Raw genomic sequence first — 14161 nt, 5'->3', positions numbered from 1 at the left:
CTGTCAAGACCGTTGCACCACTACCAAACGGAAGGGCAGAAGGTAGAAAAATCACACACGATCGGGTAATTCTGACAGACAAATTCTGCTCCTTCCTCCGCATCCCTGTCCGGCCTCCGTGCCTCACACACACATCTTGACCTCCCTGAACAGAATCGCACACACCGTTTTGCACTCTTTATTTTCCACATGGCACCCGAAGCTCTTTCTGTGTTGGCGCACATTCTGCTTTGCCGTAGCAGGGCACGAAACGAGGTAGGACTGAGCCGCGGGGCCAACAGGGGCAGGATGACTACGTAAAATACTGAAACAAAAATACTCATTTTCAAACAAAAGCTGAAACAGAGTATCTTTAGTTTCAACAACTGAATCAATGCGACAATTCGCAGCAAAATCGCACTGCCTGTTAGCGTCAGTCCTCTCCAAAACGTCAGGCACCGGGCACGGCTCGGTGTTAATTTTCCCCAGTAAAGGTCCCTTCTCAGATCCGGACCTCCCTGCTCCTCCTCAAGAATGTGACCTACACCTGCTTCTTTTCAAGGGGAACATCAGAGGGGCAAAAGCCAACCCCCCTTCCGTAGCGGTACGAGTCACTTCACAGAGCCCCAAGCGTTCTCTAAAATCCAAGAAGGCGGCTGCTCTGATAGAAAGCTTTCCCGCAGTCAATTATTTTGTAGGTTTTCTGACTAGTGTGAGTTTTCTGGTGGGTGATGAGGGAGGAGCTCTGGCTGAATGCTTTCCCACACTCGGGACAGCTGTACGGTTTCTCTCCAGTGTGAGTTCTCTCGTGCCTCACGAGGGAAGACCTCTGGCTGAAGGCTCTCCTGCACTGATGACATTCATAGGGGTTCTCACCGGTGTGGGTTCGCTCGTGTTGGTTGAGCGAGGAGCGATCACTGAAGGCCTTTCCACACGCGTTACACTCGTAGGGCTTCTCTCCAGTATGCGTTCGCTTGTGCAAGATCAGGTAAGAACTCTGGCAGAAGGATTTTCCGCAGTCCTTGCATTTGTAGGGCTTCTCCCCTGTGTGAATCCTCTGGTGCTGGGTAAGAGACGAAACCCTGTTGAAGGCTTTCCCACAGTCCCTGCACGCGTAGGGCTTCTCTCCAGTATGAGTTCTCAGGTGCCGCGTGAGGGTCGAGCTGTGCGTAAAGGCTCTCCCGCACTGATGACATTCATAGGGTCTCTCCCCAGTATGGATTCTCTGATGCTCACTCAGGGAATGCCTCCGATTAAACATTTTCCCGCACTGGTAGCATTCATAGGGTTTCCCCACCACGTTGTGTGTCGTAAGAGCCATACTACGATTAAATGACTCCCTACTTTCTGGGTACACACAAGTTCCCGTCCTTTCGTGCTGAGCAAGGGGACTGTCTGGGCTGATGTCTTTTCTGTATTCATTCCCTTCACGGGGCCTCTGGTCTGAACATCCCACCCGATGATGTTTTAAGAATGGATCGGCTACCGAACTCTCAATATCAAGGTCACGGTCACGGAAATGTCCTCCTCTCAAACCTCCTTGTGATAAAGCAAGGTCTGAGCTCGTGCTACAGGTTTCCCCAAACGCATGCCAGGCAGTGGCCTCCTTTGGAGGAAATGCCTCCGCCTGGGCGTACGCCATTTGCCTCAGAAGCTGGCGGGGGTCCTCGTGGTTCTTCTCAAGTTGACCACAGTCCCAGTCTTCTCTGGGGAGCTCTCTGGCATCCATGCCACCGGCTGGTTCTTCCTCCAAAACCACCTTCTTGTAAACTGACTCTTGGCTTTCTAGACTAGTCTCCAAATCTGAAATAAATTGAGGTGGGGAGAGGGAAGAAACTCTGACTTAATAACAGTGGGACAAACGTCCTTCCAACACATGCAAGACACATGGGAATTCATGTTCAAATATCGGCACTCAACGGGGAAAACAGGAGAAGATCCTAAGGACAGGAAGCAGGGTAAGAAGCAGGACAATGATGAAAAACAGGAGAAAAATGTACATATAGAAGGAATGGCTCCCTAAAGGAGGGAGAAGGGGAACAGCAGAGGGAAAGAATCCTCAAGAAAGCAGAGAGGGAAGAGAAACACAGGTGGTAGAGCTTCACGACGGAACTGGGCCGTCTCCTCTCCGCACCCACTGCGGGAGGCAGAAGCTAGTGCACAGGGCAAGGTTGCTGGAGATGAACCGAAGGCATCTGAGAAAGTGCAAGCAAAGACCTCAATCTTCTCCTGACAGAGTCCGGGCCTCTGTGGAGAGATCTAGGACAGTCCCCAAGATGTCACCCCTAGTCAATGGCACGTACCTGCCTGGCTCTCACCTGAACAGGAGGTTTGGGGAGTTCCTCGTGCCCCCATCCACACGGCTTCTCCTGGTTCCCAGTGGAAAGGCACCACTGGTAGAAAGAGTGGACACCCCACCGCTGGGGAAGGACTAATGGCCTGAGAGGCTTGTGTTGGGGAAAGTGTGCTGTCACCATCGTCAGTGCCTGTATCGGAACTCTGGTTCTTCAACGCTCCTGCGGGAGACAAGAGTACACTGGAGAGGGGACATGTTGACCCAGCTGGAGATCTTATTTTCCTAATTAAAAATCGGTGGCTGTTACAGTTCCCTGAGAATGATCTACAAGCAGCCAGCAAGCACATGAAAAGATGTTTGACATCCTCAGCCATGAGGGAAATACAAATCAAAACCACAGGGAGACACCACTTCACACCTAGGGGGACGGGTACAATTATTTTTAAAAGCAAAAGCAGGGGGCCTGGGGGGCTCAGTGGGTTAAGCCTCTGCCTTCGGCTCAGGTCATGATCCCAGGATCCTGGGATCGAGCCCCGCATCGGGCTCTCTGCTCAGCAGGGAGCCTGCTTCCTCCTCTCTCTCTGCCTGCCTCTCTGCCTCCTTGTGATCTCTGTCTGTCAAATAAATAAATAAATAAAATCTTAAAAAAATAAAATAAAAAATAAAAAGCAAAAGAAAAAATAAGTCTCAGAGAGCATGTGGAGAAATCGGAATTCCTGCACTTGGCCGGTTGGACGGTGCTGTGGAAAACAGCTGGAGGGTGCTAGAGGAAGAAAACATAGAATCACCACCTGACCCAGCAATTCCGCTCCTGGGTCTGGACCCCAGGGAGCTGAACGCAGGGAACTGACGTGCTATTTGCTCACCCATGTTCACGGCAGCCGAAAAGTCGAAACAACCCAGGTGTCCATCTATGGACAAGCAGATAAATAAAATATGGTCCATCCCCAGGCGGGAACACGGTCCAGCCTCAGGAAGGGACCCTGACCCCTGCCACGATGCAGAGGGACCCAAGGACACGGGGCTCAAGTGAGAGGAGCCAGACCCAGGAGGACACATCCTGCAGGTCCCCACTCCCAGGAGGTCCCCAGAGGAGTCCTGTCCACACAGACAGAGAGGAGAGGGTGGGAGCCGGGGCTAGAGGCGGGGGGGTCACTGCCTAGTGAGTGTGGGGCTTCTCACTCAGGTGAGGAAAAGGTTCTGGAAAGAGCACTGACAGTTATACAACATCCTGAGTATAATTACTGCCGCTGAACTGTACACCTGAAAATGGACTAAGAAGGCAGATCTTATGTTCTACGTAATTTTACCACAAAGAAATTTTTTAATGATGACTCTGTAGCCAAGAGGACTCAGGACGTTATCTCTGCCTAAGGGGCCCGATGCATCTCAGTAGCACGGATGATCCTACACCAGAGAAATGCGGCCATTGTGTGTGCGGAAGAGACCGGCGCACCGTGAGCCCCATGGGCACAGGAGCCACCACCGCAGTGTGCACCCCACAAACCCCGCTTCCCAACCCACTCCCCACACAGTGTGGACGCGGAGCAAGCAGTCTTACCCAGGGCGGCCAGGTGGGCACAGGTGTCCAGCATCACCTCTCTGTAGAGCTGTCTCTGCGCAGAACCCAGCATCGCCCACTCCTCGCGGGAGAAGTCCACGGCCACATCCTCCCAAGACAGTGACTCCTGAAACAGCACAGCAGTTCCACTCAAGAATGGCCCCTCCACCCGTGTGCACAGCCGCCACGCAGAGGGAGGCAGCCCACCAGGAGGGGGCGGCAGCCCAGGGTCAGACTCCGCCAATGCACGGGCAGGACTGGAACCTGTGGCCCATCGGTTGTTCTTGTGTTTAGGATTTTTTATTTATTTGTCAGAGACAGAGAGAGAGACCACAGGCCGGGGGAGTGGCAGGGAGAGGGGAAGCAGGCTCCCCGCTGAGCAGGGAGACCCCACACCAGCTCCATCCTTGATCCCACGACCCTGGGCTCATGACCTGAGCGGAAGGCACAAGCTGGACACTTGACGGACTGAGCCACCTGGGTACCCCAGTGTTAAATGTTTCTGTTTCTTCCACCCAGAAAAAGGAAGTCAGGACACAGGACCACAAAAGTTAGATAAAGTGGGGGCTCCCAGGAGGCTCAGTGGGTCAAGTGTCCAGCTCTTGATGTCTGCTCCGGTCACAAACCCCGGGTCGTGGGATCAAGGATCGAATACCACACTGGGTTTCCCCGCTCCAAGCGAAATCTGCTGGAGATTGTCTCCCTCTCCCTCTGCTCCTGCTCTGCGTGCACTCTGCTCTCTCAAACAAGTAAAATCTTTTTCAAAAATTTTAGGTCAAGTAGGAAAAAACAGGCCTTTTCCAGGCCAGCAGCTGCTGCGGCAACCTCCCCAGGGCACTCCCCGACATCCCCACTGCCCTCTTCCCGGGCGGCTCTCAGGTGAAGCCTGCACCTGCTGAACTCAGTGCAAGGCTTGGAGTCAATCCGCGATTAAATAAAAAGGGAAACTTTTTTTAAAAAAGATTTTATTTATTTATTTGACAGACAGAGATCACAGGTAGGCAGAGAGGCAGGCAGAGAGAGAGGAGGAAGCAGGCTCCCCGCTGAGCAGAGAGCCCGATGCGGGGCTCGATCCCAGGACCCTGAGATCATGACCTGAGCCGAAGGCAGAGGTTTTAACCCACTGAGCCACCCAGGCGCCCAGGAAACGGTTTTAATGGCTTCGAACTTCGTGGCTAATATGTAAAAATGAGTGTGAAATATCACTTCCTAGTTTTTAAATAAATATATATATATATTTTAAAGATTTTATTCATTTTTTTTTTTACAGAGATCACAAGTAGGCACAGAGACAGGCAGAAACAGAGAGGGAAGCAGGCTCCCCACTGAACAGAGAGCCCGATGCAGGGCTCGATCCCAGGACCCTGAGAGCATGACCTGAGCTGAAGGCAGAGGCTCAACCCACTGAGCCACCCAGGCACCCCCTTTATATTTATATAAATATATTTATAATATTTAGGGGCGCCTGGGTGGCTCAGTGGGTTGAGCCTCTGCCTTCGGCTCGGGTCATGATCCCAGGGTCCTGGGATCGAGCCCCGCATCGGGCTCTCTGCTCTGCAGGGAGCCTGCTTCCTCTTCTCTCTCTGCCTGCCTCTCTGCCTACTTGTGATCTCTGTCAGATAAATAAAGAAAAAATGTTTAAAAATATATATATATATTTATAATATTTATATTATAATAATATTTTATAATGACCCATAATATAATATAATAAAAATATATTATAATATTTATTTATAATAAATAAATATTACTTATTTATAATAAATAAATATTACTTATTTATTTAAAATTATGATAAATAAAAATATATATAATTATATTACTGTAATTCCACAGTGGATCACCTCGGGCAGGGAAGACGGGAAAAGTCTCCGTGGGACACAGGTTCTTTGCTTCTTGCTGCCTGGTGAGGTTAAAATGGAAGCTCTTTAAATACTAAAAACAAGTCTCCGTGACTCGTGGTTTTTATGACTTATATCTATGGGAGAGCAACGTGGAAAGAGAGGCGATCCCAGCTGGAGAAGTACCACTGGCGTTTTAGAGACGCAGGTCTGAGCTGCTAAGGGGTTTATGATCCTGCGTGGCCTGGACAGACCAGGACCCCCCAGCCTGACCACCCAGGTCTGAGCAGCTCCGTTTACGTGCACGTGGAGACAAGAAAAGAAGGGCCACTGTCCGGCCCTGGGGCAGCTCCGCTTTGCTGCTGCCAAGGGACAAGCTGCTGGCTGTCTGCGGCCCTGACCTCACAGATCCTGGGGCCAGCAGCGGCTCCAAGCTGAAACCTTGGAGTGTCCCCAGGGACTCTCTGCCTCAAGGGCAGCCAGGCTGGCCTGAAAGCAGGTTGCCTGCGATGACCAGGACTTCGATGTGGGGCGCCAGAGCAGACTGAGGACCTCTCCCCAGGGGCCCCAACCGGACAGCGTCACAGATACTGACTGGACATCAGGGTCACTCACAAACGTCCACAGGAAAGGACTTGTTCTCCGAGGGACCACCTGAACCCGAGTGGCCAGTCCGCTCTGTATTTCTTTTCTTTTTTTTTTTTTTAAAGACTTTTTATTTATTCATTTGATAGAGAGAGATCACAAGTAGGCAGAGAGGCAGGCAGAGAGAGAGGAAGGGAAGCAGGCTCCCTGCTGAGCAGAGAGCCCGATGCAGGACTCGATCCCAGGATCCCGAGATCACGACCTGAGCCGAAGGCAGCGGCTTAATCCACTGAGCCACCCAGGCGCCCCCCGCTCTGTATTTCTGACGCAGACAAGGATCACGTTCCCAAAGCTATGACTTAGGGGACAGGGACCCTGCCTACCGCTGCCACAGATGTGCTGGCCCAAGCTGGTGGTGGCCTCCGTTCCCCGTCTCTCTCTCTCCTGAGGCTCATGCCCTAGCAGGCGGCTTCCCATCAAGTGCAGCTGTCCCCAGGCTCTAAAAGGCTAATCCGGCCTTAGAAAGGAAGGGACCTTGACCCCTGCGACGATGCGCAGGGACCCAGAGGCTCGTGGGCAGTGCTCTCTCGCTTCCCGCGTAGCAAGACATGCAGATCCAGTAGGAGCGCTTCCCCTGGACGCCCAGGACATCGTCAGGGCCAGAGGAAGTCCCCACTCACCTGGGGTCTGGGGGACTGGTACCCCGTAGCCATTCTCTTCTCCTGGGAAAGCAGCTTCCAGAGCCCGCAGAGCTGTGGGAGGAGAAGAGAATGTGAGGCCCAGGCCCAGGTCGGTCCCCAGCCTCCAAATCCTGGACCCGGGGATCTCTGCAGGTGTCCCCCCGCACAGAGTGTGGTCAACAGAAGCCAGGACAGAGACCATGGGCCTTCACAGCTTCTTAACCCACGCTTGGACAGGGAGACCAAAGGTCTTGGAAGCTTATGAAATGCACCCATTCCATTGCAAAGCAGTCTGTGTCAATGTCCTGGGGTTAGTGAAAGAGAAGACCACACACTGTAAGGATTACGACCACAAGTTGGATCAAGGTCTCAGGGCTGTGCCGCCTCCAACAGCTCCCAAAGAGGGGCCTTCCTGCCTACTCCAGGTTCTGGGCACGCCAGCTGGCCCTGGGCTTGTGGCCACGTCCCCACAGTCTCTGCCTCTGTGGTCACGTGGCTGTCTCTCGGTTCTGTGTCCCTCTTCTTAAAAGGACACCAAGTCCTTGGATTAGGCCCACCTACTCCAATATGACCTCAGCTTCTTCAACCCGGCGGGACCACCCAGGCTCGAACTCTGCATGGCTCAGTTCCGACACCCACAGGCGCCGGGCCCCGGGCATGTCTCAGATTCGTGTCAGCTGTCCCACAGCCCGTTCGGCTCCCCGGACTCTCTCCCCGACATATATTGCTGCATATATGGCCCAACCAAAGCTGGGTCACTCTGAGACCTCCTTTCAACCAGGCTGTGGCGTCTGGGCTTCTGAGTTCGGTTCTGCGTCACCCGGTTTTAGCAGGAGCCCCTGCCCTGTGTCCGATCCCCCTGGAGCGCTGGCCGGTCTCTCCAAACCCCAGCCGGGTTGGGGGTGAGGGGGTCACCTAGCCTGTCTGCACCACCAGCCCCATCACTTCGGTTTGGCCAGAGCCCCCCGCCCCGATGTGTCCTCTTGGTGACTGCGCACCCGCTGACCCCTCCTGCTCCCTTGCCACAAACCCCCGCTCGGCCACGCTGCGTCAGGGACAGAGCCCAGTTCCACCCGGAGGTCCCTGCCCCCTGCCACGGGGCCTGAACAGGCGGTTTCCAGCGTGCTGAGTGCCCAGCGCTGGCCCTCAGTGACGACATCCTGAAGCGGTCCCCACTGAGTCCCCCCCCACCACAGGAGAGCGGCCTGACCCCTCTGGGTGACGTCACACACGCGTAAGGGTGAAATTCTCACACAGACTCACGAGGAAGGAATGGGGGCCATAGACTGGACACTTGGGAGGGGCTCGATCTGGATTCCCGGATGAAAACTCCAAAAAAAAACTCCCTGTCCCCCATTAGCAGAAAATCACCCCGGGAACACCCCAGTAGCACCTCCCTGCAGACAAGACCGGTCACACTCCGCACGCACTCCGTCCCTGGGGAGACTCCACGGACAGGCGGACGTCGGTCATGCCTCTGAGCACGTGGTTTAACACCCGTGTGAACCGTCCATGCCCGTCCTCCGGGAGGCGGGGCCTCGCCTCCCTCCAACCCCCGCCCTCGGTGTGGGTCACTCAGTGACTTGCTCCCAGCAAACGCCGTGGGTCTAGGAGGACACGGTGACCTCACGACCCGAGAAACCGGTGAACCCCAGCCCCCCCCACCAAACCTCACGACCCGAGAAACCGGTGAACCCCAGCCCCCCCCCACCAAACCTCACGACCCGAGAAACCGGTGAACCCCAGCCCCCCCCCCCACCAAACCTCACGACCCGAGAAACCGGTGAACCCCGGCCCCCTCCCCCACCGATCAAGGCTGGAATCTCCAGCGACATGGCGTGGACATCAGGTATCCCCGTCCCCACAAACCGTGACCCCAGTGTCGTTACGAGAATACACGGACGAACTCAACCCACGGGACCGCCTGCGAACACCGGGCCGTGCTCGTCCAAAGCGTCGAGGTCACGAAAGACCAGGAAAGGGTGAGAAACGGCCACAGACTGGGGGAGCCCGAGAAGACGAGGCGAGGTCACCAAAGGTCCTGCGGGGCCCTGGATGGGGTCCCCGGGCCACGAGGAAGACGGTGGTGGGGCACCTGGGGAAATCGGGGAAAGTCTGTGCCCTCGTTGACAGAGCAGAAGCGGCGTCCATCTCTTGGGTCACTGACTTTTTTTCATCGTGTGAGGCAAGAACACCTAACGTGGGATTCCTCCTCAGGCTGGGCCTCCGAGGTCTGGGGCAACCGCGCGCCCAGCAAGCCCGGGGGCCGCTCTCCCCACGGCAGCTGTCCGCTTCCTGTCCCCATGCCTCGGGGGCAGCCTCCCGAGCTCGTTACTACAGTCCTTACCGCGATCTGCGCTCGGCGATGATGACTCACGGACAGCTCGGATGCCGGCCTGTGTTGATCGGCAATAAGGTATTTTTAACTTAGGGCACATACGTGGTATTTTGGATGTCACGTGACTGCACACCCAACGGACGGACTCCAGGACAGTGTAAACAGAAGTCGTATATGCGCTGGGAAACCAAACAACGCACGTGACTCGCTCTGTCGTGGGTGGCCCAGAGCCAAACACGCAACGTCTCCAATGCACGTCTGTCGTTCGGGGCGACACGGCATCCCCTCCAAATTCGTACCTCTAAGTGCCAACCCCAGGACCTCAGAGGGTGACTGTATTTCAAGATATGGCTTGTAAAGAGGAATTAAGTAAAAATGAGGTCTTTAGGAATGGGCCCTGGTCCCATAAAACTGGTGTCCTTATAAGAAGAGTGGACTGGGGGGCGCCCGGGGGGGCTCAGTGGGTCAAGGCTCTGCCTTCAGCTCAGGTCATGATCCTGGGTCCTGGGATGGAGCCCCGCACCGGGCTCCTGGCTCAGCGGGGCGCCTGCTTCTCCTTCTGCCGCTCCCCCTACTCATGCTCTCTCTCTCCCTCTCAAAACGAATAAATGAAACCTTTTTTAAAAAGAAGAAAAAGAAGAGAGGATTAGGACACAGACAGACACACACAGGGCAGGGGCGAAGGCAGCTGTCGGACGCCAAAGACTGAGACTTCGGAATGAAATCAGCCCTGTCGATACCGCGATCTCGGGCCTCCCGCCAGCACGGGGAGAGAACCCCGCTCCGTGGCGAGCCCAGCCCCCGCACACCAGTGCATCGTGCTATTAAGCCTTCACGGCGGGCCGGGTCTGTATCAACGCGCTGGCGGCGATCACTGCTGCGAGACAGGCCAGTGGGGGGAGCCGGTGATGGGTCCGGGGGCCTCGGTCCCGTCTCTGCCACATCCTCTGAGTCAGGCATTAATTCACAACTAAACCTTGGACACAAATAGCACCCTCCCCCCAGAAAGGACTTCAGACGAGAATCCTCACACGATCGAAGAAGCCGGGCCGAGAGCCAGCACGAGGGGAAGCTGTGGGAAGGCCCGGGGGACCCCACGTGCCATCTGCTGGCCGCTTCCGTAGACCCCAAGTCCCTTCCAAAGACAGAGCTCCAGGAAAGACACTCTTGCCAGGGCGATACCCAGAGGACTGAGCGGCACACGCAAAGATGCCCAAGGTGGCGAGTCATCGGGGAGACACAGACCCAACGGCCCCGGCAGGACGACTTGCGTCGGAAAGGCAAGAGCAGGGGTCGGGGAGGAGGGGAGAGATGGAGCCCCCCGGCACCACTGGGGGGCACGGACAACAGGTCGCCACCGTGGAAGACAGTCTGGCGGTTCCTTAGATGGTCCAACGCGGTTAACACGGGACCCAGGGATCCCACTCCGGCTCTCGGCCCGAGAGAAATGGAAACACACGTCCACACACACTTGTTCACAAACGTCCACGGCAGCGAGACTCACAGTGGCCCAAAGGTCTGCAGCGGATGAACGCGGTGCTCTGTCCACACAGCGGATTGCTAGTCAGCCTTAAAAAGAACCATAGCCCCGACAGGCGCTGTGTGGACGGACCCCGAGCCCACAACGCGCAGGGAGGGAACCAGACACAGAAGGCCCCACGGGGTGTGAGTCCACGCGTGTGACACGCCCAGACCAGGCCCCTCCACGGACGGGAAGCAGATTCGTTTTTGCCAGAACAGGGCTGGGAGGTACCGGCTCACGAGTTTCTCGGAGGATGATGAAATGTTCCAGAATCAGAGCCGGTGATCGCCCAGCGCTGTGCACAGACTATACGTCCCCAAACCGCACACCCGAAATGAACGACCCGTAAGGTACACGGGTCGATCTACATAAAGCTATTACAAAAGACACTAACAGGCCTGACAAAAAGAGAAAAGCTTGTCAACAGTTAAATACGTATGACGGTGTCTGTGGAACACACGTGTAACAGTCGGCAAGGGGACCGAGCGCTGGGGAGGACACAGCCCAACGGCACCACAGGGGACTGCGGGAAGGCCCGGAGCTGGGTCAGTTGTCGAGGGGGACAGGATCCGCGATGCTAAATTCTTTACCAACCATTTATGAACTTGACCTGAGACAAACTAGATCAGAAGCTGGAAAACTGAACGGAGGCGGCGGAGAGTGGACTCACTGGGCTTGCCTGGTCTGGGAGGGGCGGGCCGGGCCCGGGGCGGCCACACCCGCGGTGAGTCTCCAGCAGGACACACGCGCTCTGCCGCAGCAGGCACTGCCGTGAGAACACTGCCCGGCCCTGCGTCAGGTCCTCTGTACGACGGGGTCAGGCCTGACCCTCCCGGACCCGGGAAGGCAACCTTCTTTGCAAACAGGAAATTTGACGCGGTGACAAAGTCGTCCTGGAGTCGCGGGCCCTGATGCACGGTGATGGACAGAGTCCTTGAAGGAGACACGGACACACATGGATGAGGCCATGTGGCAACGGACACAGAGACAAGGGACAGCTCTTAGCCAAGGGACACGCAGCGCTCCTCCGAAGCTGGAGGAGGACAGAGCGTCCTGCCCTCAGTCCCCCGGAGGGAGCAGGGCTCTGCGGACCCTTGACTTCGGACTCCGGCCTCCAGAATGCGAGAGCGGAGGTTCCCGCTGCGTTGGCCACGCAGGCCCCGGTGCAGCCGCCGAGGACACCGACAAACACCAGCGGCCAGACAGGCAGGGCTCCTGGTCCCCGCCTCAGCTTCACGCGGGGGCCGAACGCCCCTACCACCCCATCCCCCACACTGCGTGCGTGGGGTTCCGTCTTGGCTCTGGGGACTCTGACTGCGGCTGGCCGCAAGGGGCCCGGGTCCCCCAACCCGCCCAGCCCTGCCCAGCCCAGTCCTCCGCCGCCCTCCTGCAGTTCCAAGACCCTCCTCCTCGCGGGGCGAGTTAGGGGCATGGCTAAGGTCAGGGCACCGGTGGTCGCCACCGCCCTGACCTCACCCGCGCCACGCCAGGAACCCCCCCCCCCCCAGCGCGACAAGCACACATGTTCCCAGGTATCACCCGCAGTCCCAGAAGAGATCCCCTGGATTCGGGGACTCCACCCGCCCCAAGACCCCGCGTGCCATCCTGAGCGGCCCTCGGGCGGCCCTGGGACGCTGGACACCCCGAGGGCAGTGGGAGCGGGGAGGAGGGGACACGGCCCTGGCGGTGGGGCTCCCTGCTTCGCGCTGTCCGACCCGCTGGGAACGTGATTCTGCGGAGCCGTGAGCGGGATCAGACTCGGGTCTTCGGCTCGTTACCGCAGTCCCTTCCCCGGGGCGCTGTGGACACTGGGGGCGCGGCATTCCCTGGGGCGGGGCCGCCCGCGCTGCGGGGTCCGAGCAGCGCCCTGCTCGGTGCCAGGCGCTCCGCTCCCCTGCACGACAGCCACCACGTCCCCAGACACGGCCCCGGGGGCCGGGGACAGGCCGAGTGGCCCCGGGCAGACCCCGCTCCCCACGACGTCCGGGCGTCCCTGCCCCGCTCCGCCGCCAGGAGCAAACAGGTTCGCGGCGTCTCCCTTCAAGTCCCGCCGGACCCGCCGTCGCCCCCCAGCAGCGCGCGCCCCGGGGTCTCGCACGCGGGCTCCCTGCGGGGGACGGTTCTGGGAGCTGGGCGACCTTGCCCACGGTCCCGGCCGCCTCTCGGGAAGGCCGAGGCCCCGTGACCGGACCCCCGCCCGGACCCCCGCCCGGACCCCCGCCGGGACCCCCGCACACCTGGCGCCGGGCGCTGCGGGCCAGGAAAGCGGCTGCCCGGCCCCGGGGAGGGCGCAGGTGCCACGGGGCGCGCAGCGCTCGGACGCCACCGGCCCCCACCCCGGCCCTCCACGCAGACGCGGTCCCCACGCCAGCCCGGCCCGCTAACTCCCTCGGGCTGCGCCCCCTGCCCCGCCGGGTTAACTCACGCTGCGCCGCCCCCGCCGTGCGCCCAGGCGGACTCCGCAGTGCGCCTGCGCGGCACCCGGCTGGGAACTACAAGTCCCAGGAGCCGCGGGGGTGGCGCTGGGGTCCCCCGTCCCTCTGGGGGCAACGAGAGGACTCACAGCGCCCTCTGCGGGCGGGCGGTGTCTACGCAGGACGGAGAGGCTCCTTCGTGCCCCTGTGCGCAGCGGCAGACGCGTCCTGGACCGAGCCGGTCCCTAAATGAGGGAGAAATTGCGAGTCCTGTATTTAGCACGATGCCTGAGGCATAAAGATTTGCCTATTTATTAACAAGATGTGTAATCCATTTTTTACTTGGTAAAACTGTTCTGATGACATTTATTAGTAATATTGACAGGTTGATTTGTTATTAATAATACGTTGAAATAATAAAAAGACCATAATTAATGTTAACGTATCATAGATTCATGCTATATAGTGTTATAATTGTGCTACTCTGTATAATACAGTAACATAGAACCGCCTACTGATAAAATATCAATAAATTATACAAATATTTGATGAATTAACCATTTTAAAAATTACGGTAATGATTATTGGCCCAAGCCGTGACATGTATTATACGTCTTCCTGTACACTATTGTTCTCCAAATTTTCATTTAAATTCTGGTGAGTTGCAGTACAGTGTAATAGTGGCTTCTGGAGCAGAAGTCAGCGATTCCCGTCACTTACTACAACACCGCGGGCCCATCACAGGTTCCTCCTCGATGCCCATCCTCCACTCGGCCCCTCCCCCCCACCCCCCTCCATCAACCTTCAGTTTGTTCTGTATGGCTAAGAGTCTCCTATGTTTTGCTTCCCCTTGTTTTTTATTTCTTCCTAGATGCTTATTTTTTGTTTCCTAAATTCCACATGTGCGTGAAATCCTACGGTAATTGTCTTTCTCTTAGTTTG

At 56.9% G+C, this 14161-nt stretch overlaps 2 protein-coding genes across 4 annotated transcripts; one reads left to right on the top strand and one right to left on the bottom strand.

The window, feature by feature from the left end:
• Window positions 1–164: 164 nt before the first annotated feature.
• ZNF554 (zinc finger protein 554) lies at window positions 165–11023 on the bottom strand. 3 transcript variants are annotated; one of them, XM_059159375.1, is made up of 6 exons: window positions 9293–11023; window positions 8862–9040; window positions 6946–7017; window positions 3837–3963; window positions 2298–2495; window positions 165–1782 (listed from the first exon to the last, which is right to left on the bottom strand). In XM_059159375.1, exons 1-6 carry the CDS (start codon window positions 9381–9383, stop codon window positions 617–619), a joined length of 1833 nt encoding a protein of 610 aa, XP_059015358.1. In that variant the 5' UTR covers window positions 9384–11023; the 3' UTR covers window positions 165–616. The 3 variants fall into 3 exon arrangements, with proteins under 3 accessions (XP_059015358.1, XP_059015359.1, XP_059015360.1); XM_059159376.1 differs by adding an exon at window positions 5663–5742 and having other exon boundaries at window positions 6946–11022; XM_059159377.1 differs by adding an exon at window positions 5684–5742 and having other exon boundaries at window positions 6946–11021.
• A 737-nt stretch (window positions 11024–11760) lies between these two features.
• On the top strand, window positions 11761–13472 carry LOC131823069 (basic proline-rich protein-like). The gene is made up of 4 exons (XM_059159059.1): window positions 11761–12083; window positions 12338–12491; window positions 12589–12828; window positions 12879–13472. The coding sequence occupies exons 1-4, from the start codon at window positions 11761–11763 to the stop codon at window positions 13470–13472; spliced, it is 1311 nt and encodes a 436-aa protein (XP_059015042.1).
• The last annotated feature ends 689 nt before the right edge of the window (window positions 13473–14161 follow it).

The sequence above is a fragment of the Mustela lutreola genome, chromosome 2 (assembly GCF_030435805.1).
Source record: "Mustela lutreola isolate mMusLut2 chromosome 2, mMusLut2.pri, whole genome shotgun sequence".
In the NCBI taxonomy this organism is placed as follows: Eukaryota; Metazoa; Chordata; class Mammalia; order Carnivora; family Mustelidae; genus Mustela; species Mustela lutreola.
This window is presented reverse-complemented; position numbering and strand designations above follow the sequence as displayed.